The 27,818-nt window shown below is 37.1% G+C and overlaps 1 protein-coding gene across 8 annotated transcripts in view; it reads right to left on the bottom strand.

Moving 5' to 3' along the window:
* PTPRD (protein tyrosine phosphatase receptor type D) overlaps window positions 1-27,818 on the bottom strand; it is a 220,386-nt gene that overhangs the window by 110,705 nt on the left and 81,863 nt on the right. For all 8 annotated transcript variants that reach the window (XM_036737982.1, XM_036737977.1, XM_036737980.1 and 5 more), the window contains 2 exons: window positions 26,831-26,943; window positions 17,575-17,672 (listed from right to left, as the gene is read on the bottom strand). In XM_036737982.1, the coding sequence (XP_036593877.1) occupies window positions 17,575-17,672; window positions 26,831-26,943 (211 nt within the window). The remainder of the gene's footprint in view (window positions 1-17,574; window positions 17,673-26,830; window positions 26,944-27,818) is intronic.

A 27,818-nucleotide genomic window follows, 5' to 3' on the forward strand; every position in this document is an offset into this window, starting at 1 on the left:
TGCTCTACATTTCCCTACTGTTGGATATTTGCACTTGGATGTCATGCCATTGCATTCAAATTCAACGTTTTTCTTTATCTTCCTCAACAGCAGCTGCTGTTCCTTCTTTCTTCATTTCTGTTAATAATCCCTCCATTCTCTCAATCACCCAGGTTCCAAGCCTCTGCTTTGACTCTTCCTAGGAATTCATTCATTTTCCATATCTGATCAGCAACCTATGGCTGGTCATTCTTCCTGTGTCAGGTAGACATCAAAGGTAGCCAACTCTTCATTCTTATTGACTTTGTACTAGAGAGAGTGCTGGGACCTGGATTCTAGTCATAGTTCTTGTACTAACAAGCTGTGTAACTCTGGGCTAGTTGTTCTACTGTTTTGGGCTAGAGCATTCTCATGTCTAAAGCGAGGTTGTTGGTTTAGATACCCTCTATGGCCTTTGGTTGAAATCTTGCCTATGAGGCTGACAAAAATGCAAACTTAGGCAGGTCACAACCTCCCTGGGCTTCAGTTTCCTTATCTGCAAAACGCTTGTTGGGCAAAATGTCCCTAAGGTCTCTTCCAGCTCTGGATCTATGATCCTATAATCTTCTCGAGCTCTAACACTTTGTGGTTTTAAAACCTCAATTCAAACCCCAATTGCTTCACATTTGGACCACTGTGGTTTTGTAGTTGTTTGTCATTAGTATTCATGTCTGACTTTTCAGGACCCCTTTCAAGGTTTTCTTGGCAAAGATATTGGAGAGGTTTGCCATTTCCTTCTCCAGCTCATTTTACAGATGAGGAAACCGAGGGCAACAAGGTTAAGTGACTTGCCCCAGGTCACACACCTATTAAGTGTCTGAGGCCAAATTTGAATTCAGATCTTACTGACTCCAGGTCCAGTGCTTTATCCACTGAGCCACCTGGGTGCCCAAAGACTATTGTGGTACCTTCCTAATGAGATTCCCTGCCTGCATTCCATGGAATCATCCTTCCATCCATGCTACATGGTGATGCCAATTTATCTTTTCAGAATACCATTCATCACTTAGTTACAGATGGTCTAGCCAGCACCTTATTTTGATATACAGGACCCTCTACAATTTGATTCCAGTTTTACCACTTCACTACTAAATGAAATCTGCTCCAGCCAACTGGTTTACTATTCCTCCAACACACTTTGCACTTTCTTGACTTTCTTACTTCTGCACAGTTAATGTTGCTGATGTCATTCTCACCACCACCCTACACCACTCCCTCCCCAAATTAATGTCATTTTTCTCTCTACCTATTCACATCCATTAATTTTTCAAGACCTAACTCATAGTTCACCTCCATACCATGAGTCCTTCCTTGTGCACCTCAGAGATAAGTGCCTTCTCCCTCTGGACTCAAAGACATTTCTTTTTTCATTTCTTGCAGGTGGTAATTAATCACACGCTACTTTTCAGTTTGCCCGTCTAGGTGGCACAGTGGCTAGAATACTGGAGTTGGAGTCAGAAGACTCATCTTCCTGACTTCAAATCTGGCCTCAGACACATACTATCTGTGAGACCCTGGTCAAGTCACTTAACCCTGTTGGCCTCAGTTCCCTCATCTGTAAAATTAGCTGAAGAAGAAAATGGCAAATCATTCCAGCATCTTTACCAAGAAAACCCCAAGTGGGGTCACCAAGAGTCAGACATGACTGAAAATGACTAAACAACAACTTTTTGGTTTCTTTTGCCTTTTTGAACCATTATTTAAATCTTGCTCTTCATTTTAACTTTCTATCTACATTTGTGATTATAATTAGCTTTCTGAGAACCAGGATAGGGTCTTGTGTTTCTCTGTATCCCCTATAGTCCCTAACACAAAGCCTTGCAGGATAGGTGCATAATATATACTTGCTGATCATTAGCATCTTAGATTTTTGTCTCATTTTCCCCCCGAAAATGTTTGCAGAGAAAAAGGTTTGTCATGGCATCCTGGAATTTTGGAACGAGAAGGAACTTTGGGGATCATCTAGCCCAAGCCTGTCATTTTCTAGGAGGACCCAGCTTTTTTCTTTCTTTTGTAACTGTTTTGCTCACTGGAGCGTGCAGATGAGTCTTCGAATCTGTCTACAAAATAGCTGAACTTGTGTACAGCCTGGCTGATCCATTTGTTTAGCTCTTCTTCCTGATCAATACTGATAGCTGAGATAAATTGACTGCTCAGTGATCTGTATCGATTATCAAGGCTGCTGAAAATAATGGACGGATCATGCTACTATCCATTCATTCTGCACAAACAGAATAGATCTTAGAGAGCTTTTTAGAGGAATAAAAGTATTCATTACCAAGACTTCATTGGAGAAAAATTGGACAAGACATAACCCAGAAACTTCTTTTCTCAAAATATGTGAGGACATCTGCATCTAATGAAGACATTTTAAGAATCATAGGTAACATAATTTCAATGTTCAAAACTTTGAAACGTCATCAATTCATGCTTTCCAATGAAAAGGATTAGAATTTTAAGAAAAGCACAATTTATTAAAGGCGGCATCTAGGTGGTATAGTAGATAGAATGTGGGACCTGGAGTCAGGAAGACCTGAGGCTCAAATCTAGCCTCACACACTTACTAGCTACGTGACCTTGGGCAAGCCTCTTAACCTCTGCCTTAACCCACTGGAGAAGGAAATGGTAAACTACTTCAGTATCTTTGCCAAGAAAACCCCATGGACAATATTGTCCACAGGTCATGAAGCAGCCCATGAGAGAGATGCAAGCAGTCAGTTATCACAGCATGCTTGATCCTCTATTACAACTGAAAGGCAATGTACTGAGAATAATACTTTGAAGAATGGTCTAGACGTGCTGTACCAAACTGGATTACAACTATTAAAGCCCAACTCGCTTGCTAAAGGATCGAAATGAGGTAGATCATATCCACCATTCAAACAGGGACTTTAACCAAGTTTCAGGCAACATTCCATATCCCATTCAGTGGAAGGAAAAGCATAACTATGAAACCTGGGAATCCTAGCAAAATCCAGCTGCTAAATGGCCCAGCCTAAAGTTTGTCAAACTAGAAAAGTGGAAATGCACAATTGATTATTTTCTAAAGGAATGTGTTCTATTAAAAATGTTTTGGGAAACCTCCCCCTTCCAATCTTGCCTCCATGGCACTAATGCTTCCTTTGTTCTTGAGGATATCTGAAAGTCACCAGCAGCTTTGTTTTTCAGAATTCATCTGTTTTATTCTCTTAGCTAAAATTATAATCCTTGGTTTGACATCACCATTGCTTGCAGCTGAAATGATTATATGTCAAAAACAAAAGATTATGCCTCTTTTCAAGAGGGAATGAGTAACAAAAGCAGATAAAGGCTTAAGAAACAAAGATGCTGTTTTCATGCAAATATTTTTATGATCAAAACAGAGATAAGTATTGAAAATACTATTTTGCATGCACTTTCTTAAAAGATATTTAGATCTGAGGGAGGAAGAAATTGGTAATCTGTTTTGGGACAGACCCAAAGACATGGATGCCAGTCCAACCCCATAACAACAGTAACATAGAGTAGAAAAAGTCCTAGGTTCAAATGCCATTCATGTTCCTACTGTCTATGTGACCTTGGTCACTCTCTTCTGCTGGATACTTTTCACTCTAAGGTTTTACAATATATCTCAGTTCTGGTTCTTTACCTACCTGTCTGATCATTTCTTGGTCTTTTTTGTTGAATCTTTAGCTAGGACGTAGCCACTAAATGTGGGTGTCCCACATGGCTCTGTCCTGGGCCCTCCCTCTTCTCCACCTAAATTGTCTCATTTGGTGATCTCATTAGTTCCCATGTGTTTAATTATCATCTCTATGCAGATGATTCTCATATCTATCTAATCCCAAATTTTATTTGGGGGCAGCTAGGAGACTCAGTGGATAGAGTTCTGGGCCTGGAGTCAGGAAGACTCATCTTCTTGAACTGAAATCTGGCCTTACACACTTACTTGCTGTGTGACCCTGTGCAAGTCACTTAACTCTGTTTGCCTCAGTTTCCTCATCTACAAAATGGGCTGAAGAAGAAAATGGCAAACCACTCCAGCATCTTTGCCAAGAAGACCCCATATGGGGTCACAAAGAGTTGGGCACAAATAAAAATGACTGAACAACAACAATAAATTACCTTCTGAACTCCATTCCTTTATCTCCAACTACATAGTGGACATCTTGAACTATATGTCCTGTAGCATCTCAAACTGAAAGTTATATCTCCTCCCAGACCCCTGAAAAATCCTCCACCCTTCAAAACTTCCCTATAGTTGTTAAGGTAACCAATAGCCACCCAGCCATCCAACATTTGTGCTTACCCCACATACCCTATTACTTAGTCTTAAGGTTTCTACTCCCCTTGCCCCCGCCACGCATATCTTCTCTCTGCTCTGGTATAATGAGCATACTCTCGTATACACACTGCTTCTGGTATACTCATTACTTCATGCCTGGACTATTGCAATTTTGCCTACAGCCTCTCCCCACCCCACTCCATTCTCCACTCGTCTGTTAAATTGATCTTTCTAAACATTGTCTGAACATGTCACCCTCTGTCCAATAAACTCCATTCCTTTTCCCCATTTCCTCTAGGATCAATTATAAAATCCTTTGTTTGGCTTTTAAAGCCCTTCATTACTTGGCCCCTTCCTACTTTTCCAGTCTTTGTGCCTTCCTTTGTATCTCCAGCACTTAGCATGGTACCTGCCACACAAATAAGTGCTTATCAAATATTTATTGACTAACTGACTTACTGCTTCTGTAACCATGGGCCAGGTCATTTTCCTCTATGAGACTCAATACTATGAGGAAATTCATAATTTTCCATAACCTTTATCAGCTAAGCCAAATATCTATTACATTTTCAATTTGTGTTTTCATATGGAAATGTTTGTTATTGTCATTTGGTAAGATTTGTAGGTTTATTACTCAACAGAGCCAATGGATGGAAGACCATCCTTGGAATCAGGAATATATGACTTCAGTTCCTTCCTCTGACACATACTGGCAGTGGTTACATGGCCAAGTTACTTTCCCACTCAATGCCATAAACCACTTGTTGAGATCATCAGTCCCAAACAAGTTGCCAATCTGCCCTGATGGAGGGAATTTCCTCACTGGGAATTACCTGCATCATTTAAACAACAAGTACAGGCTACAAATAATCATTTTAACAAGTCAGTACACTTAAGTGTAAGTAGATTCCTGATTTTGAAAATGTATATGCTCATTTCATCTGAATGTGTCATTAACTTAACTCTCCTGGCCTTAGATTCTTCATCTTTAAAAGAAGGGAGTAGATTAGGTAATTTCTAAATCCTCTTCCAACATCTTATTTAACTCTCTGACTCTGTCTCTTCACCTACAAAATTAGTTAGTATTGTAAACTAGGTGAACTTTAAGGTCTTTTCTAATTCTTAGAATCCTGCATTCCTATGTTTCTCTAAACATTACTGCATGATAGAGAACTGCTGTCACAAAGTTCAAATATGAAGCTTTTTCTCTTGAAGGTTGGGGGAGGTCAGCCTGAGAATTGATGTCAAGAGATGTTTGAGAACAATGCCAGAAAGAAGGAAGAGTCCCCAGGGATTTCTTTTTTCACTGCAAGTTTTTTTTTAATTTTTTTGCTTTTTCCTCTCTAGTCCTTGCTAGGACTAGATGCATGGACAACAATCCTCTAAGGTTACAAGTGAGGGCCAAGACCACCTACCTATATGAATTCAATACCACATAGCCTTAAATATGCATTACTCTTGGCTAACTTTACTCATTAATTCTCATTTGCTACAGTGGTTTCTCTACCTCAAGGTCATGGAGAGGAGGCAGATTCATTGCAAAACCATCATGGTAAAATGGAAAATTGGCATGAGAAGAGATTTTGTATCTATATATCTAATCCTAAACTTTCTTGGGATGGGAGAGTGGTATCTCAGAGTTTATTATTTGAAATTCTCTTCAAATAGCATGAATATTAGATGTTAGCTTGTTGAACTCATGAGACTATACCTTAAATAATGCGTTGAATCATTCATTTAAACTTGAATAAAACATAAGGTTAATGGTACAGGGATCATGGGAGAAATTAAAGCATGAAGCATGTCTGTACTCTCTTGCCGAGCCAAAAAAGGGCAAACAGTCTGGCAACTCTAGTGTCCTTTTTTGTGACTCTGGCAACTATTTCACTAAATTTCTAGGCAAAATCTTTGAAGATGATTTCATGTATATGAATGTGTGCTTTAAAAAGAAATCCAAAGAGCAAATGTCAGTTGCCATCCCTTTAACAGACTTGTGAAGCCTAATTTATTTCAAGGAATGAATTTTCCTTTCATTACAAATATTATCCACTGGAGTTGATAATCTATCTGCTTATTTTGAGCAGCCAGGCACCTTGCCAGGACATGATTTCAACTTTCTCCAATGGTTGGAGTCACAACTGCAGGCTAACTGTAACCATCAACCACAAAATGTCATGTTAAGAAATATGAAAATGATATCCAGCACCTCTGACAAAGTTATGGCTAAATAGAAACATATTCTTTTCCATTCCAATCTTGTTCTTCCTCTCTTTTGCCTACCCAACATATTCCAGTTTCCTGATAAACTGGTTTCCAACACAGAAGCCAATGTCTGCTAATTTGCAGCTCTCTTCTATCTGGATTGAATTTTACAATTTCAAGCATGAGACAAAGCCAGAGACTAAATGTACTTGAATCAAGCTATTGTGATATACTAGTGTGTGTATGTGTACATGTATGTGTGGGTGTACATGTGTGAATTCATGTGCAAATGTGTGTGATATCTGGACCAGGGCAGTCTATTTACTGAAAATATTCTTTATTTGGGTCTACAAATTGTGACATTGTCTGTTTTGACTGCACCATATGTCTTGGTTGCTGTTTCATGGGTCAAAAATATTTTTGGCCAAAAAATTCATCACCAAGTAACAAAACCTTCTAGGGATGAGACTCTTTGTACTTTTACGGACTGGTTCTTGGAGAAGCAGTCATGAAGACTATAGTGTAAGCCCTTCTAACATGGTAGAAACTACCACAGCCCCCTAACCTGCAAGAACCCAGTGTCATCTGTATTACATGATGAGATATTGGAAAGAAATACTTCAATACTCCAATGGATTTTTATTTCACTGTTATGAGTACAACCTCCAACACAATCCATAATGAACTTTCCTATAAGGCCCTTTTTCCATCTTATTTCCTTTTGCTCCTCATAATGCATACTGAATTCTGGCCAAACTGAACTCCACTTTGCTCTCTGATCTCTTCTTGTACTCTTACGCCTCCATGAAACCCCTGTGCCTACAATGTATTGGCAGTGCATCACCATCCTTCAAAATCATCCTCTGTCTTCATTGGATAGATCATGTTCCACCAGCTTCATAATGTTCTCCATCTTCCCTGTGCAGGACTACAAATTCTCTCTGCTCTTATAAAAGAAAAGAGCCACATCTAAGTGTAGGGTTGTACAGGATTTTAAAGTTAACAAAAAAAAACCATATGGTGAGGCCAGACAAATGAGCTGTCTGATGGTTTAGGCTGCCAGAGGTGGTGGAAAACACTTAAATGGAAGTCACAAGCCCTACATTCAGATTCTAGCTTAGATGTTTATTATTTTAACCTGTCTGAACAAGTTGCTTCTCTCCCCCTCTTTCTCAGTTGCAAAATGAAGTGAACTTGATGATATGGAGGCAATGTGAAGCAGAAAAAAAGTTGAATTTGGAAACCAAGAATCTAGATTCAAATACCAGCTCTTCCATTTACTAGCTGTGACTTTGGGCAAGTGACCTACTTTCTCTGGACCTAAGTTTACTTTCCTATAAATTAAGAAGAAGGAAGGAAGAAAATAAGCATTTCTTAAGGGCTTACTATGGGTCAGGCACTGTGCTTAGTGCTTTACAAATATTATCACATTTGATACAACCACCTTGGGAAGTTATTATTATCCCCTATTTAATAGTTGAGGAAACTGAGGCAGACTTGCCCAGGGTAACACACCTATTAAATATTTGAGGTTGAATTTGAATTCAGGGATTTCCTGACTCTAGGTCTAGAGTTCTATTCACTGGGCTACCTAAGTCCCCTCAGGGAGCTTAACTAGATGTCCTATTTATAGGAGAATATATATATAGCAAGAATATAGGAGAATATATATATATATACATATATATGTATATATATATATATAGCAGAATTTATATCTGCTCATGTTTCATCCCATTACGAATCTCTTATTAAAACTCTGCCTGGATCCTTATTTTGCTCTTTTCATTTATTTATGTACATGTCTTTTGCCCCTAGCAGAGTACAAACTTTTTGAGGTCAGGGACTATGTGTATTTTTTAATCCCTCAAGGGTCTTACATGTAGGGGATGCTAAATTTAGTAAATATCCATTGAATTTAGTCAAAGGAGAACGGGCAAAAATCCCTTTCTAAATATTAAGGAGTTTTGACTGAGTAGCTGTCAAATGGAAATTTGGACAGATTGAAGAAAAGAATAAGGGATGAAATTGATCTAATTATAAACATCAGACATATTACTTGGAAATTAGGAGAAACAAAAATTCTCTGCAAGATGATGTGGTCACAAATTTTGGTATACTGTATTAATGAAAAATGTGTTTACAGGAAACTGAAAAATACATATTAGAAAATATTGAGTCTGCCAACCAAAAAAAGGTTATAGAGATCCAATGTCAGAGAAAATGTACCTCATTCCCTTCTTTACAGAAGTGGAACATTGCACATAACTGTCAGTCTCAGGTGACATATTATTAGTTAACTTTGCTGAACTGATGCCCTCCCCCTTTCTGATTTGTGTTTATCCTTTGTTACTGGGGATGTCTCTTTGGGGAAGGGACAGGAGAAGGATATACTGGGAAGGGAAACATAAAAAAAAACAAAGGATATTCTTTTTTTGCCGTTTCCTTCTTCAAAAAAGCTAGAAAAGTGAAGAAAACTCCACAAGCTTCTTAGGCAGGAGCAATGATTGATGGACTCACCATTAAGTATACTCACACAGCAGGTGAAAAAGCATGTGGTTTTGATTATGCGGCAAACATGAAATTTTTGGTAAAAGCCAAATTCTCCAATTACTATACACATTTTCACATTAAACTTTGTTTCTTCCTGCAAGGCACTGCTAAGTCTTCCAAATTCATGTAATTTCTTCTACTTAATTTGTCCTCCTTGTAGTAGGCACTGAGGACTAAAGGTTCCTTTGATCCCTCATCATAGTATCTGGGTCCATTGGTAGAACAGGTGGTTTTTGTCCAAGAATCATTCTAGCTAAGCTCAAACAGAATGGATTCCAGAAGTTCAACGACTGGTTGATGATTTTTTTCCTGGCTAAAAGATCATGTCTTAAAGTCATCAAGGAGTTGTGATCTACTGTGCTTGAGAGATTACCCATACTAATGAATGGAAAAAAATCCTTGCTATATCAAATTAACTGCTAACCTAACAGTAGTATGCCCAAAAGGATTTTTGAAAAATGACAACTTGTTCTATGTTGCAGAAAGGACATGCTATGTCCTCTTAAAGAGGTCTATCCCCCTGTCAGGAGGAATATGAGTTTAAGGGAATTTAGAACAGCAAATTCAGAATCATTCTATCCTCACTTTCAGTTCTCAGTTTAGAATGAATGGACCAACCAAAAGTCACTGTTAAAGCAGCATTACAATAACTGGCTTATGTTGTGAAATTTCCTTCTGTCTCTGATACATCAAAGGACAGTAATGGGGGGTGGAGGTGGGGGTGAGAGAAGAGATGGAAGGGTATACTATTCACTTAATAACTAACTTTTGGAAATAAAGGAATACTTATGCCATCTACCTACTACTTTGTCTTTTTTATGAAAATCCTTGAGCCTGGGAGAAAAAACAGATTACTCAGAGCAGGCATTAAAAATGTGGCATTTATGATTGATAGAGTCTTTGCTCAGCCTCTATATGAATGGACACCCTATAGAGTTTATATTTTAAAATATAAACACCAAGACAACAAGAACTGCAATTCTCTTGTCATTCTATATACTATCTGGATTACAAAACGTGGTCCTAAGAATAATGGCTTCTGGGATTTGAAATTGCCTTCTAGCACACTTCATTAAAGACACCCCCCCACTTCCACCCACCCATTCTTCCTTGGGAAAATGGCAATGCTTTGTTGTGTGGTCATTGCTTTAGTCATAAAGCATTTTTGTCCTGTATATAGTGAAAAATTCAATGTTTACTATTGGGAATGGTGAGACTAGCTCATGGGAAAAAGAAATACTTTTGTAGCATTTCACAGAAAAACCTCAGGTTTTTCCCATGGATAGTCATGTGGTGAAAATTAGTAGCTGTGGTTTCTTCACAGTAATTTTCTGCATATGTGTTATTGTTCTAGTTAAAGACTTAAACTATAGGAATCTTTCCTCAGGCCAAATTGAGAAACAAGCTACATAGGGTCTAGTGTAGAGCAAAAAACCAGGACTGGGTAAGTCAAAGGGTCTTCCTGGCTCTCCATGCTTCTTCAGGGAGTCTCAATGTGTTTTATTATTCATAGGGAAAATAATACATCTTTTTCTTCAACTTGCCTCCCTGGGATGTTGTGAAGACTAATCAGATAGGAACAGCAAGATGATTTAAGCTTGTCAGAGAAAGGTACTGAACAAACACCCGCTGTTATTAAAACAGAAAGACAAGGGAACAATGCTGTGAACATTACAAATAAGAGACTTCATTATCATCTGGAGAGACAACAGTTGAGAGATTCTTGCCTTGAGTAAGGGAGAAAATTATTAGCACATTCATGATGCTAACTGGTAGGAGACATATGAGTTTATCTTTAGTTGTCTTCAAGATCAAAGATAATTCACACCCATAGAGTTTAGTAAAGAAGTTATGCCTGTGTTTTATAACGTGAACACAGTAACTTAAAGATACCCTTCAGGGCCTTCTAGAGTGCTGCAGAGGTCTTTTTTCTTTTGACAAAGATGAGACTGCTTTGCATGGAAGATTTAAATAAACTAGATCTTCACCTGACAGATTTCAAAGCTGAATGTGTTCTCTTCCTTTGTCAATTTTCCTAAAGCGCTTTGTCTAGAGCTCTCCCTTACGCCTTTTCCATTTCACTTTGTATTATAGCTATCTGTGTCATGTCATATCCTGAGCAATTTCAATAGCCTTTAAATGGTTGCTTAGATTCAGTTCTAGTTCTGCTCCAGTCCATTCTTCATTCAGATGGTAAAGTGATTTTCCTCAAGCACAGGTTTGACCAGGTCACTCCCCTACTCAATCAATTTCAGTGGTTCCCCTTTGCTTCAGTCAAACTGTAACCCGGGAAAGACCTTAACTAAAAAGGCCAAGGTTTCCTACTTCATCTCTATCTCCAGTCATCATGATCTATATCTTGCCACTGGACTCAGATGACTCTGGAGGAGAGAGTGAGGCTGGTGACTTTGCACAGCCCTCTCTCACTTAAATCCAATTCACTTGCAACTCATGGCATCACCTTCCTGATGCCATGGTCCTCTTTGAGAATGAAGGACAGATAGCAACAATGACTCTAACAATGACAACCTTCAGGAACTGAGAGAAGGACAGTTTGGTTGGACTATGCAGTGTGGGAAGGGGAAAACTGTATAATGAACGAACCAAGTTGTTACAAGCGAAAAGTTGGTGGGGAAAAGTCTGGGACAATTTCAGAGCCAAAAAAAGATACTGCATTTTAACCTAGAGGCAATAGGAAGACACTTGAGTTTACTGAGTAGAAGAATAATATAGTCAGAACTGTATTTAAGGAAAATCACTTTGATAGTCATGTGACATATGGACTGGAATAAGGAAAGGAATTGAGTCAGCAAGTTAATGGGAACTATAATATAATATACATAGTATTATGTCAACTATTCCTAGCCACCACTTACAACTTTGTTTCTCTGGGAAAATGTATCCCAAATGCCAGCTTGGGATGGCATGAATGCATTTCCCCCAACATCACAGTCGGAACAAGGGTTCTCAAAGAACATTCAAGGCTCTGGAGAATCACCTTAACATCAGCTCTCCTCCAATGATGGATTATTATTTACATAGCCATTTGTATGGTAGAGTTTTGGAAGTCCCCAGGCTAACTGCTCCTTTTGTCTTTAGGCCAACCTGCATCTGGGAAGTGTGGATGCTCCTGGGTACAGAAACCAACCATTTTTATCTGCATGAGGGAAGTCCTTCTCTAAATCCATTGTTTCCCAGAAGATTCAAAATGGGCAACAAAGGAAAGCTATCTCTAAAGTATCTGGGACAGGAAAAAGAGGGTAGTAGCTCCATTCCTGTATCTCTATTATGTTTTGGAAGCAGGACTGAAAACCAGGTCTTGACATGTCCAAACTGACAATCAATTTAATATAATGACCTAGAAACTGAGGAAATGAGTTTCTGGAGTGTGGTTGTTCACAAGACTTCACTGGGAATTTTAGACCAACTTTTACAATACAGGAATTTTATTCTACAGGAACTATAACCAGCAGAATTGTGTGCACTATTGCGTAGTGCGCCTAGAGTGTCTATGAGGCACAAAGCATAAACTATCTTGTATTGTTTTCCATTTTTAAGAACATGTCCAATATTTTCAGCACATTCTAGGAGGACAGGGATTAGGTCTTGTACCTCTCCTTTGACCTTTCACCAAGCACAGTGCCCCACCAAAGTAAGCAGGCCCTCAATCAGTGTTTGTTGATGATACCAACAGGTACCCTGCCAAACAATTACTTGTGACCATGTAATTATGAGAGGGAATGAAACCTGGAAAATCATCTAATCCTAACCTCTACCACCTCCTCCATTTTTGGCAAGACTGTAGACTAAATTAAAACAGTATCAGCCTGGGACAGAATGGTGGATAAACCAGTTTAACATTCTGGCTTTGACAGTAATCCCAATTTTTCTGGAAGGTCTTGGTAGATGCTTCCTGAGATGTGGTCTTCTAACAGGGAGAGACCTACTTACCTTTAGTGCATTTAAAACAAAACAAAACAAAAACTTTTCAACCACTATACATTGACTATGCCAGGCTGTTGTTATGATGTTGCGTTCCAGCCTACTGAGACCATGATCAAACTGGTCAAAAGTTGCCCATCCATCAGTATAACATTATTTGACCTAGAGACTAAAGCCAAACATGAAGGGGTGAAGAAAATGTCTCAACACATTTACATGTGCATTCTCCTTTCCTTGACCTTAATAAAAAAAGTCTCTCACACATCCTCCCCTGACACTTATTTCTCTTAGCAATAGGCTGGTACAAATTAGTAGTCAGTTCCAGTTCAATGACTTGACAATGGGCTATGCACTGTACTTTTGAAGGTAAGTTCCACTTTGCCATTTATCCAGTGTAGTAGACTTAACATTTATAGGTTATGAAAGGGCACTTTTCCTCATACATTTTCTTTAACTTATAAGGAAACTTAAAATAAATTATTTCAAAATTTTCAAAATGTCTGCTGTTTATTTCATGTTTCCCCCTTTCTTTCATTTGGGTACTGGCAGATTTTTTTTTAAACAGGAGAGAGAGAACAGCTTAAATTCATGGCTTCCCTAAAATAATTCAATAGCCATTCAATATTAAGGAATTTCTCTAAATCCTTTAAGAATACACACTAATATTTCAGAAATTAATGTTTTTAAATATGTTCCATCTCTGCTCTCCTAACCCTCACCAGCAAAAATGATTCTACAATTTTCCTTAGGAAACTGCATTATCTTCTAGTGATTCAGTATTTACTAACACAGGTACTACTTCCACTGAAAGAGATCTTCCCTTGGTGTTTTAGCTAGGCTGAACCTCAAATAAAGGACGTCTATTTTGTTTCTAGGCCTATACTCAAGACGTTCTTTCTCACTTTAATGGAGAATTACATAGCTTGTGTTCCCCTAGAATAGCTCCCTAGAGTACATGAGGTAGAATGTGGGGATAATGTCAATGGAGAGAGTAAGGCATATCAGTGTCTGATTCCCCAGTAATTATAGTTAGGAAGATCTTAGATATGACTGAAGGCCTTTGATATACAATTTAAACCCATTTCTTCTTATTCTGGCCTCAAGATTAATGAAAACAGCCTCTGAACTATTAATTACTATTTTGGTTCCCAAATAAGCATCACGTTTAGAAACAAATATCCAGGGGAGTGGGGAAGCTAGTGAAAATTTTATAATGGACTCTCAAAAAAAATCATGATCCACTTTTGGTTTAGTCTACATTAATATTTTCTCTATCACTTTCTTAAATATAGACCATCAACAAAATAATACATCAGCCCTGATTTATAGCATTTTCTAATTTCCAAGGTATAAATACCCACACTGAAAATTTAACAATTGGCTTGCCCTGGTTTGAACTGACTTCATCCTACCCTAGCACCTACCCAATAATGTTGTTATTGTTCTGGGTCTGTGATTTCATCAGTGAAGGCAGCTCCCCAATTCCTTCAATGAAAGCAGATCAGCAAAAAGTCTTATTATTTATAATTTACTTAGTTGCCTGGGGGTACTGACAGTTTAAATGACTTGCCCAGGGTCACAGAGCCAGTTTGTGTCCTGGATGGTACTTGAACCCAGTTCACCATGATTGAGGGCAAGTTTTCTCTCCATAGTAAAATTCTGCCTCTCAATAATGGTTGTGTTCAACAAAATATACAAAATATAGGTGTTTGAAAGTAATAAAATGTCTATTTTTGGTCTTTTCTCCACTCAATTACAAACAAAAACTACTTCTATTTTATTTAAACAGATGATGGTAAGTAAGATGGCTCCTTCTCAGCTCAGAACTGTGACCTAATGCATGGTGTGGGATCCCTAATCTAAGCATCATTGATGAATATGATGCTTAAATATCACTTACATGGACATTAAATTACAGCACAGTCTATGCATTCAGAGGGGGAGCACTTTAATCACAGGTCATCATGATGATTGACTGGAAAGAGCCTTTGAAGGCTACCTCGTGTCAATGACTACTAGGGGAGTCTTTAGACCATGGATCACTAGCACTGTAAGTCGTAACAGCTTTCAAGGAGTGCTTCTTATCTTTAGTTCAATGAACGCCATTAGGATATCTTTACACGTGGAATTTTCTGATGAACTATGTTACTATATTAGAAGGAGGCAATTTATCATGCTTAATAGGTGCCTACTATATATTAATAAGATAGATACAACATTGTGTTCTGTGGGTATCAGCAAATACTTATACAAACCTCTAGATTATTGGAGGGGAAGGGAATTTGGAGGTTATCTAGTAGAATCCACTGATTTCTTAGATAAGGAAAACAGTGAAAGCTTCTTATATGAGATACTGAAAACGCAGAAAGATGCTGACTGGGCAAAAGATTTCAATTAGCGAAGAGATAATTCATATTTACGCAGGTAGTATCTCTCAAAGGTCTTGCTCTCTCTCCAAAAACCCAATGTGTAATCTGAAACCCAAAGCCCTGAAGTACCTAGGAATGACTTTACCAGTCTATCATTTTAAGTGCTCCATTAAAATTAGGAGTGAGTAAAGAGAAAAAAATAGGCAAGAAACCATTTGGGTGAACCAAAACTAGTTTAAATTCCAATACTGTATTTTGTTTTATGTAAATTTCCATTGGATGAAGGGACCTGAATCATGTTCAGGTTTACAAGGTGTTTTCCTCATAATGACCTTATGTTTCAGGGAGTATAACAATGATGAAGAGTGGATAGAAGGTAAGTGACTTGTACTGTCAGATCATGACAGCCACTAGTGATTTGGGGCCTCGGGTCTTTCTAGTTCGAGAGCAGGGATATCCCACTATACTAAGTTGCCCAGTCCTACTAACAAGAACAAATTGTCTTCTCCAAATTGAGGAGCTCTGAAGCAAAATATCCTTGAAGAAAAATGGAGTGCTTTAAAAATGCAGTCTTCCTCAAAAAAAAAAAACTTCATGTTTAAAAAAGAACCATCCCTTTACAGTAGAGATACTGAAGCTTTGCAGGCAGAGTAAAATGTTCTCAAGATACCAATGAAAATGATGCTCTGCTATACCTACTCATAAGGGAAGAGTCAAGTGACTACTCTCCAAATGTTGGAAGCTTAGCCTTTTGTTTCCCACAGCAGAGATAATCTTCTCAGTAGACACTGTTTACAAAGAATCAGATGTTTGGGGTGTGATTTAGTGCAGCAGCCTAAATTCCAGCATCCAAGGTTTATGTTGGTGAATACTGGAGAAGATGAATTAGAGGGTAATTACTCAGATTATTAAAGGACTCTTTGCATAAAAAAGATTACCATGTTTAACTATGTTTACAATGGATAATAGAAAGATGGTGACTTGCTGTGTGACTGTGGACAATTCACTTCCCTTACCTGGATCTTGGTTTTCTCCATGGTAACATAATTAATGTTATGTTGGATCAGATTGCAACATTCTCCGATAACTCTACAGCAACATAAAATGATTTCTTTCTACCTCTAACTAAAGATATCCTCTAGATACTAGCTCTGATATGTCTACTTGTGTGATGAGCACCTGACTTCAGTTCTCTGGTATCCACTGTTTTCAACTGTCAAATAAGGAGTTTAGACTGGGTGATCTTTAAGGTCCCTTCTACATTTATTACCTACATTTCTATAATGATAAATAGACGTGATTAAATTTGCCAAAAAAAGTGATGTATGGGGATGTATGCCTATATTGTGGCCTAAATATTTTAATATTAATTAAATTAATTTACTAATTATTAATTAAATTAATTAATATTAATTGTGATGTTGCCTCACAATTATGGCATTTTTAGTCCATTGAAGACTGATACAATGTACTAAGATACAACCCCTTTCTACTATATTTTGTCATTTAATGGAGATTCTAATCCAAAAAAAAAAATAAAACCAATGAAACACACTTTCACTAACATACACATACATCCCTTTGGAATCCATGATGCATTGGCTATGTAGTCAAAAGATTTCAGGTCCTGGCTCTTACACTTGATATGTATAACTTGGAGAAAGTCATTTAAGCTCTTTGTTTCTCAGTTTCCTCATGGGTGAATTGAGTGTTTTAATAGCTGTGCTACCTCATAGAGGTTGTGAAAAGGAAAGCGCTTTATAATCCTTAATGTTTTATAGAAACATAAGTCATTATTATCAAGGCAATGTTTCATTGAAATCCAAATAGTACAAGATTAATCAAATCCATTAAATCATCTATAATGAATGAGAACTAATAATACCTTCTGTGAGAACAACTAACATGCAGAAGTTAGCATAATCCCTTTTCAAAGTTGGTCATTTCATTAGCATATTTTTATTTCTCTTATTTGCCATTTCTTATGGTGTAATAGTATTGCATTACATTCATATATCATGATTTGTTTGGAAATTCCTGATCAACAGGAACCCACTTTCCCCCCATATTTTTAAGCATCTGCTTTATAACAGGTCCTAGCATTGTTAATGATTTATTTAAAAAAAATCAAACAAAAGCACTGAAGGAAGTTATTTTCAGAAATGTGGTCAAAGAAAGAGAAAGTCAGGAGAGTATTGCAACATATTAGAATATTGAAAGCATTACCTCATACTCCTGGGAAAACTTCAGGTTGTCATTAGCTTTCAACCTTTCAATATGATCAGCAAGTTCCAAAATCGGTATGGGAGGATGGCTAGCCATGCCTATTAAAATGAAACAAAGGGACGTGTTTTGAAAACCCAATGTAAAGGTGGATAACAGTACCAAAATATAGAAAATACAATAGTTAGAAATGGCTAGAAATATGTAAGTAGTTACGATGTTTTATGTGAGAAAGCAGGCAGATAGTTTGGTTACTCAAAGCAGGACATGCGCTGGAAAGATGAGTTTTGAAGCCCAATGAAAAGTCACCAAGCATGATCCCCAAGCTCACATTCCTGGTGTAAAAGAAAGCATTATTGTGCCATGAATCAATGAGGTTAGCTAGGTGGGGAAAAATGAGACAGTTAGCCTGATGTCGACTTCTGCTTTGAGTAATAACTTATTTCAAACTCCTTCTCCTGCACTATGTGAGATGGAAATTGCATGGAATTGAATGGTGAAAGGTGAACTTATAAAACAGACACTGAAGAGAGCCTAAAGGGAGACAGAATAATATTTTAACAAAAGAAAAAAAAGTGACTTATGCATAATCAAGGAAAACTAACTTGGATGAAGGTTACCAGCGTAACCGGATACACCTGAACCTGCAAAGGAAATGATGGTGTAAATAAAACAAAACATAAGTAACTTTTTTTTTTGTCAAAAAATGAAATGGATTTTGGTACTTAAAAGGGGGTGGGCATGATGATGATCATATGTCTAGAGGTCTAGAATTACATTCTGAATAGATTAGGGACATTCTACAATGTTTGCATGTCAATGTTTCATGAAAGCTCGAGGTAACTGACATTCACATGCGACTATGGACAACGAGAGAAACATGCAGCACTGTTCATAGACAAGAATTCACCGGAGACAAAAATCAGACACCAAACAATTAGACTTTCAAAAATGTTTTCACTCGTAGCAGATTGCAGTGATAGGGGATAGAGAGTTCTCCTGGCCACACTAAGAGAGTTATGGGCTTTGGCCCGAATGGCCGTTATCAACCCCCAGGGATACCTACAATCTACTTCAGGTGTAAACATCTTTGTCTGCTCATAGGAAAACTAGTTGCAAGAAAGTGAACAAATGAAGGCAGAAGGCACAGAGAAAGAGAAAGGCTGAAGGAGAAAGAGAGAGAGATAGGGATACAGATGTGGGGCAACTAGTACAGGCTGCCAGCTGACAATATGCCAGTTTAATGGACTCTTTATTTAAAAAAATATCCACAATTATATTTGATGATTCCTTCCTCCCCCACATCCTTCTGTTCCAAGACCCCAAACGTATTGTATTTTATTTCTTCCTGATTACTTTTAGTATACACAGAATGGAATGGTACTGCTGACTCATCATTTATAGGGAGAAAGCACAGCTGGCTACAAAAATCCGAACTAGTGTACCCCAGCGAAGCCTTTGAGGTGACAAAAGGAAAAACAGGAATGAGTGAGGGGCTCAAACTGGAAATCATGTTGACAATTCTCTTATGTTACTGTGAATCTCTGGAAGGCATTATTCAATGGAATCTCTACCTGGTATATGTCAACATGACTGGGTGATTACTTTTGAACATTTTAAAAATCGTTTTACATTTTAATGTCACCCAATAGTGCCCTTATGAAAGGCTATGATCAATTGCCTCTAATATTTTGGTTCTGACAGAATAAGTACAAATATTTCTCTCCTACAACCATACATTACTTTATAGTGGTATTGTGAATTGTGGGGTTTCAGTATTAATGAATATGATGATATGTGGCCAGTCAACCAAGGACTAAGTGGAAGATCCAACCAAAGATGAGGTTTTTTGAATGTGGAAGCTTCCACACTGATTTTCATACCAACTAATAGACTTGGAGCCCCCTTCTGGAGGGTCCCCATTTAGATGGTACATAGTTGAGTTATAGACACGTCACTGGATTTGGTGCTGTGACAGTGATCCAGTAATTAAAGTGATCTCATCCAGATGAAGCACCCCCAATGGAAAGTATGAAAGTGAAAAAGCACAAAAGACTCTAGGCTTATTCATATATGGAAGTGAACTGATGAGGACATCCATAACAGTGCTTGAACAGAGAAAATAATAGAGACAAAGATGTTTAGACCTTTTCGAGCGAATCGTGGGAGAGAGTTATTATCATATAAGGACTGAGTGGTAGTTTGGCTAGAGAGGGAGGACACAGAGCCAATCAGGGAGGCGTAGGGGACTGAATTACTGCTCAAAGCTGTAAAAAGTAAAGCCAATTGGAGATGGGAAACAAATTAGTATAACAGTAGTAGAAGACCATAATAATTAATCAGAGATGAGATAAATATATTCACTTCTGGCATGCACTAAAATTGGTTTGAAATCATTACCCTTAGGACAATGGCATTCCCCTTTCCAAAGAAAGAGGAGGGAAAAACAAACTGAAAGACCAATGCTCGAAGCTTCACCAAGGAAGCTATTTTCCTGCATTGGACCTAAACCTGTATTTAAATTCAAACTACATCTAGGAATCTACAGTATCATTTTTCACAGGTTTCCCCCCAAAATTTTACAGATCTGAATTAACACATAAAAAATAGTACAGAAACCATTATAAAGAAAAGATACATTTCTTTGCCCAACAGACATAGTAATGTACTTGAAAGAACATTGGATTAAGAGATCTAGTCCCTACTATGGTTCTTAGTAGCTCTCTGATATTGGGCAAATCACTCCCCTCTCCTGCTTGCCTTTTTATGGATTGATTTTCCTCATCTGTAAAATGAGAGGACTGGAGTAAATGATCTCTTACATCTTTCTGTCTCTAGGACTATTTCACTTTGATTTGAAGTTCAGCCTTTAGAAACAGCTGAGACAAAGAACCGCAGATACTGAGCTGGAAGGCACCTCTGAAATTTTGTAGTTTATGTCCTTTATTTTACAGAGGGGGAAACTTTAAATGCCAAAAAGGAAGCAATTTGCCAAGGAAACAGACGCTGAGAGAGTTTGTGATTTGCTCAAAGTCACACAATTACTTAGTATCAAAATTGGATTAAGACGGTAGGTCTCCTAACTCCCAAGTTCAACGTTCCCTCATTGTTGACTGCTTCTAACATGACTTGGTACAGTTCAAAGGGTTTAGTTAAGTTGAGAGTATTTTTGTTTAAAAGGTGGCACAAATCAAATCAGTTCCCAAAACCAAAAGCCACATCGAAGCCATATTATTCCCTTCTGAATTTAAGTGAAATGACACATCTCTTAACTTTTATACCTGCAAATGAAGAAGTAACCGTATAGATTCTCTTGAAGAAAAGACTGAACAATATTATCAAAATCACAAATTCTATCAGATATTTGAGAGGACAAGGTCAACAGGAAAATGCTATTAAGGGAGCCTTTAACATGGAATTCTAGACAAGGAACAATTTCTCTAGACAGAAATTGAAATTAAGTTCAGATGACCTACTTCAGAGTACTGTTCACCTATCTCAAGAAATTCTCCAATGTTGAATGTTTTAATTATTTTGCACAATAGTCCGCCATAAGTCCATAAGAAAAATAACCACTGTGGACGATTACAAAAGTAAAAATTTTCAGCACTAGAGTTTATTTGTAGCCCACTGGCATCAGTATTTCGACTAGATTAATCTATCATAACATTCATACTTGAAGGCTGTTCAGCTCTGTAAGGATGGTCAGAAAAAGTGGCCCAGTGACAAAATCTTCAAGAAATCAAGATCACATGCATGCCATGACAAAGTTCTGAATTAAGACTACAGCGGGGCACAGGTTGGGTAATATGAGATTAGTGACACCCCTTTAAAGGAATGGATCTTGGGTTATTTTTCAAAAAGTTGTGATGGGTTTGCATTATTTAAACTGCTTCATTATGTATTATGTCAGAGAATTCATGGGATCAAAGCTGACACAGGCAGGACAGTCTGAGGCTATGGTGCAGAAAGAGGCTGAATGGTTCTTCTGAGCTGCAAATTTGTAACCAAAAAAACTTATTAATAATTCACCTAATTCTTTTTTATACAGGATGGTTTTCTGGGAGGGGAAAGGTTAAGAGATACAGAAGGAAATGTAGGTAACATATAAACAAAAGATATCAAAATAGCCCATTAGACTAACTAAGCAAAGAAATTTATAGAATATGTTTTATTTTGAAATGATTTTATAGATTTACTCAATGAAATACTAATATACACATTATGTTTGCAATAATCTCACTGATCTTTTTTTTAAATAAAAGGAACCTTCAATGTGTAAGGCAGAATAAGTCTCATATGAATGGATATGTTGATAATTTTATATGGTGGATCATTATAAAATAAAAGACCTCAAGTGCACACTACAGATAATTATTGACCTTTCAATGAGAAAAACATGGGATGATATGGATTACCAAATTTACATACGATTTTGACAATACAAATTTAGGATAGTCTTGAAATTTTCTGAAAGAAGGAAATAGAGTGTTTGGTTCCAATGATTAAAAAATATAAGTAAGAAACAGGAGTGAATCTTTCCATCATTAAAAATGGAAAGGACAGGAAGGGAGTTCTAGTTTCTCAAATTATTTGCCTAAGTCTTCTCTACGGACATGAAAACGAATAAGTTGTGCAAAAGACCTTTGGTTTCTAAGCAGAAAGGTTCTATAAACATGAGATATCAGCTTAATTATTATTAAGCTTTGTGCTCCTTTTATTTTGAACTAAAAGACAAGCTAGCATTCTCAATGTAATTTAAGTACCACATAAATCTCATATTTGTAAACATGAGCCTATTTGGATCACCATATACTTTAGCTTTCTTCTATTTCAAAACATCTTTTAGTGATTTCTATAATTATTTTAATTGACACTAATTAATAACGATTCTTTAGAATGTTGGCTTACTTTAGAAGTAAAGAGTTGTACCATAAATTTTTTTAAAGTCAATCATTCTATTTTAATTCAATTCAAGAAATATTTATTAAAGTGCCCACTATATGCATGGTTTGGTCCTCATCCTGGTACTGGTAAGGTTGGCTTACACTTACAGCAGTAGTTTATTTACTAAAGTAAACTTAATGGTGGACCAGTTAAAACTGTAGACATTACACTATAATGAAGTTATATGAGACTTCTTAGACACTTCCTTCAATGGCATCCTTTATAAAGGCTTTTTTATCCTCGCCTCTATCCCTGAAGGCCTTACTGATTTACCAACCTTGCTTACTGAGTTAATGATTCTAATCAAATATGACCTAGTGAAATACTTGAGGTAGCATGCTAAGTACTGAATTTGCTTTCCCTACACACCAATTATCCTAGACTTATTATTAATTGTAAATAATTATCTCAACAATCTCTCTGCTGAGAGACGGAATATTTCAAAGCAATAAATGCAATTTGGCAGGCATTCAGCCTACTTAATGACATATGAGCCTTAATAAAACAAGTGTCCCCTTTGATGGAAAATACATGAGGGGAGAAGAGATATCTGCCTTGAATGTAAACCAATATGCTGTTCCTCTCACGTTGGGTTTGGGAAAATGGGGTATTTGGTATTTGGAGCAATACTTGTTCTAATAGTAACTGAAACACTTTACTGAGTTTTTAACTTGGCATCTATCCATTTGCAATTGAAAAGTCATTATTAGCATTTTCACCACCATGATAGCTCAATTATCACCCAAATAAGTGAAAAGGTTATGTATTAGTAATATTTCTCTAAACCACGTACAATAATTAATTTCAAACAACATTACTAGCGGCTAGGTCTATTCTCTACCCTTTTGCTTGGTTCTGGTATGTATGTTTATTTAGAAGTCCAGTGATGTGGGATAGTATATTGAAATATGCACTTCCGGAAATATTGAGATATTCAGCTTATGAGTCTTAGCAGCAGCCTTTACTCATATTATGTTTCTTTGTATGTGATATTCAAATTCATTTTTAACATAATTCAGGTAGCATTCATAAATATTATTATTCCTTCCAGGGCCAATCCCTTCACAGGAACAACAGCAACAAAAAAGATAAATGTCTTGTATTCACAAAATTGCCATAGTTTAAATGAAATAAAATTTAGAGAAATAACCGAAGTCTTTCAAGTTCTTCTTAAGGGGATATATTATTTTTATTTTACTTCTCTCAATTAATTTTAGCAGTGATATTTTGTACCCATTATCCAAAATTGTCCACAAGTAAAACTCTGAAGTGGATAATCCTAAGAATCAATGTTCTTTGAGCTTAGAAACCCTCAAATATTAATTATCTCTATTATTTAATAGTAAGAAATATGAAAGAGTAGTGATAACATTCAGGGATTAGAATTTATGCAAACAGGGATTATGCATATGCAGTAAAACCTCATTAAGTTGAAATTCTAAGAATTTTATCTCCCAACTCTGTGGATTCAAGACCTTGATATTCCATATTACCTATGTGGTACACATGAAGGATAAGCTTATTTTTGTCTGCCAAAGGGCTGATTATTTATCCTTAAGAGAAGTAAAGCAACAATGGGAACACATTCTCTCCCTCTCTCTCTCTCTCTCCCCCCCCCCTCGCTGTCTCTCCCCCTCTCCCTCCATCTCTCTCCCCCTTTCTCCCCCCCCTCTCTCTCTCCCCTCCTCCTCTTCCTCTTCCTCCCCTCCTTCCTCACTGCCCCCCCTTTCCTCCCTTTCTCTCCCTTTTTATCCCCCAAGGCAATAGAGCTCTCATTCTAAATGGAAAACATCCAAGGCAGAATGTGTGGTAATCAATACTTAGGGGTAATTAGTCAAGTGAGATGGCCAAAGGATTTTGGGGTAGAGGTAGAGGGCTTACTCAGGAAGAATGAGAAATGGCACAGGGCTGTGGATCCCTTACTAAGTGCACAGAACAAACGGGAGAGAAGCTAGGAATCTGTATGCAAGTGGATTGAAAGGTAGGGAAGATTCCAAATTGTATCTGGATCAGCAATGTGCCAGGAGTAAATTTTAAGGATATTGCTGTCTTTTTGCCTTTTTTCCTCCCTACTTTGCCCCAGTTTACTCTCAGTTACAACCAGAGATGACACTTTAAAAGTACATCTCATCTTTGTTAAGAAAAGCTGCCCATTATTTTTTTACTTTGTAAAGGATAATCTAATTTATTACCAACTCACATTCATGTGACATGTTAAATATTTAATATTCCCTTTGGGAAACAGAAGGAATGTTCCCACATCAACTGGCAATGCTCAACTGCCCATGGCTTCCTTAAGATTTGGTTGTTTTTGCCAAACCACATGAAGGGAGTGCCAGAAGAGAGAGTGGAGGATCCCAAGTGAAGGTACTTCTTGGTTCAAGTTTTTAATTTTTTAAAGCTAACTTGTAAGGTTGTTCTGCCAAACACCCTTGCTGTTTGCTTCCCATTTTATTCATCTGAACTGGGGCTGCTTCTCTCATTCTCTGCTACTAACTGGCTCTTTCCTCTTACATTTTGGGTTCTGATCAATTCTTCTTCTCTTGCTTTTGCTTTGTGCCAGATGAGTACAATGATCAGGGGAATTAGCGTACCAGGAAGCCTCCAAAAGAAAGTCAGAGGGAAGTTATCTTTCAAATATCCTTCATTTATTTCCCTGTCATTCCATGTCAGTCCTAAAGAATGAACAGAGACAGGGTCCTTCAAGAGTTCACCCCTTCCCAACAAAGGCAGATAATTATATTAAATTTCAAAGTTTATAATTCTGAGAAGTAACCAAACTGAGAAGCACACCAAGGTCTATTAACATTAGCAGGGAAATGCTTGAAGTATTTGGTACTTTCCATAACTTAACATTAAACAATTTTTATGACAATGAGCTAAAACTTGCCAATTCTCTATTGATATCATCATGCTTTGTATTTATAAACCTTTTTAAGAAATGAGTGGACCTCATAAAGGATATTTAGGAACATAAACATCCTCTTTCCTTTACTAAATTGATGAAGATATATGTGGTATATATGTATATATAAATATATATGAAAGTATACCAGGTATATACGTGTGTGTGTGTGTGTGTGTGTGTATGTGTGGGTGTATACATATATAGGTCTATATGTTTATGCATGTGTTGCTATTTTCAATAACTTAAAAATTAGATTTCTAATCTAACTAACCAGAATGAAATTTTTAAAAGGTTGATCATTTATTGGTTGTTCAAAAGAAATTAAGATCATTAATAACATCTCTCACTGATGATAACTTTTTGGAATGAGTAATTTGTCCCTTAATGCAACATTATTAAGCATTTTCAAAACTTCATTTCAATAAAGAATTATTTTAATTTTCAATATTCATCTTGTGAAAAAAGGAAAATTCAAAGTGGAAAAGCTCATATCTTTTTTAAATTCAAGGTGATCTGAGTCTATCTGCTTTGATCAATCTGGGTCAGAATTAGATTTGAGGCTTCATACAGCTTTTACATTCTGAACATGAGCAATTTCCCAATTATTAAAGGTATAAGGCCATAATAAAAATTTAACTGAACACAATACTTAAATCACATGTTTGCCTTGTTTATTATGAGAAGATATAAAACTAGTGCCACTCATTTTATTGAGGCTTTCCTCCCTTCTCTTTCTGTGTCTGGCATTCAATGATTCTTTTTTAGGAAACCAGATGTCTTGGATAACAGAGAGAGACACAGCTCAAAGATAGATCACTATGCCTCCAAACTATTCCTTTGTGGCAATATTGCTTTCATCTGTTGAAGCACTTTAATGCTCTTTGTTTTAAGGGGCAAGGATATTTTCTCATTGCCAGTTACATTATGAATCCCCAAAGTAAAGTGCTAAGAAACTTTCATTGGTCAATGAGGTTTGGTTTAGGGAATATGAAAAACCAAGGGGAAGAATGTGTGGGGGATGGAAACCTATGCTTTCCTAAATTTTGTAAATGATATGTTCAGTAATTCTACAAGATGAGACATACACTTCCTTATAGATCAGGGTCACTGTTAATGTCGGTACTATTTAACATACATTATGCCCCATCAATGCAGCAGGTATCGTCCTTCAAAACACACAAAAAAATGAGAAATACCCTACATTCTGGGTAAGGGACAAGGAATGTAATTTCTGTCAGACCTACAGTGGTGGAAATCTCATCAATATTCACATCCGGGAATTGGCCACAAGGCAATGATTCAGGGCAGCAATCTATTTGTGTCTAGAGGCACACTGCTCCGTGAATTCTAAAAGCTTCCAGAGAGACAGAGCTGTAAGAAAGATAAGTAGTCCTTCTTACTTACCTGGTGTTTGAAAATTGAGGCGCCTCAGCTCGACTGGGTCAGTTGGATGATGAGAAGGAACCTCTTTACTGTTTGGTATACTGCTTTTTCTAGAATCAGATTCTGCTCTCTTCCTGTTTGAATAAAAGAAATGTTAAAAATAACATTTTTTAAAGAACTTAGACAAATAAAAAAATTACAGCCCCAATATTTCTCTTCTTTCTAACAGTTTCTCACTAACTACTTGTGTTACTATGGGCAAGTCACTATATTTTTTTTCATCTGTTTACCATTTGTGAAAAACCAAACAAATAAAAAAATATTTGTATGACCTCTAACATCTTTCAGTTCTAGAACTCAATAATCCAACCAATGTGTATGGTATGTGGGGTGGGCAGTGGGGTGTGTATACATGTAAAAATGCATATAAGTTACATACTCATACTAGGATAGGAGGAAAGGAGTTACTCCATAGGCTCCCATCATCCTTTCTCAAACTGTTTTCTCAAAGTCTAGTTAGAAGGAACTTAGCATCCTGTACTATAAGCTATACAGGAACAGAACTGCGAGATTCCTCCACCTTTCTCAGTATCTGGCAAAGTTGTGATTGGGTAAGGCTACAACTATCAAAGTCTATCATTCTTGTTTAAGAGTGTAATGGGACACATAGTGGTGATGTACCTGTATGCTGACATTAGGACAGTCAAATACATTTAGTGGATTCCTACAATGGCTGTCTTCATCTACTGTGGAAGAACTGGGTCCATAGAGCACTGCCTACTATACCTCTGATCCTGAGGGATAAATTGCTTTTGTGGTTTATGATGGTAAAGCTAACTTCAATTTATATCGTTAAAGAAACTCAATCATGGACATGTCAAAGAAAAAGTAATTGCTTCGAGTGGCCGTCTGATCCTCTGGATGATCATTCAAGGCAAAAGCCTCATTAACAGTGCCTAGTTATAAATGTGAGCTTTCAGACAACCCATTTTATCTCTGTTTTAAAAGC

The sequence above is a fragment of the Trichosurus vulpecula genome, chromosome 9 (assembly GCF_011100635.1).
Source record: "Trichosurus vulpecula isolate mTriVul1 chromosome 9, mTriVul1.pri, whole genome shotgun sequence".
NCBI lineage: Eukaryota > Metazoa > Chordata > Mammalia > Diprotodontia > Phalangeridae > Trichosurus > Trichosurus vulpecula.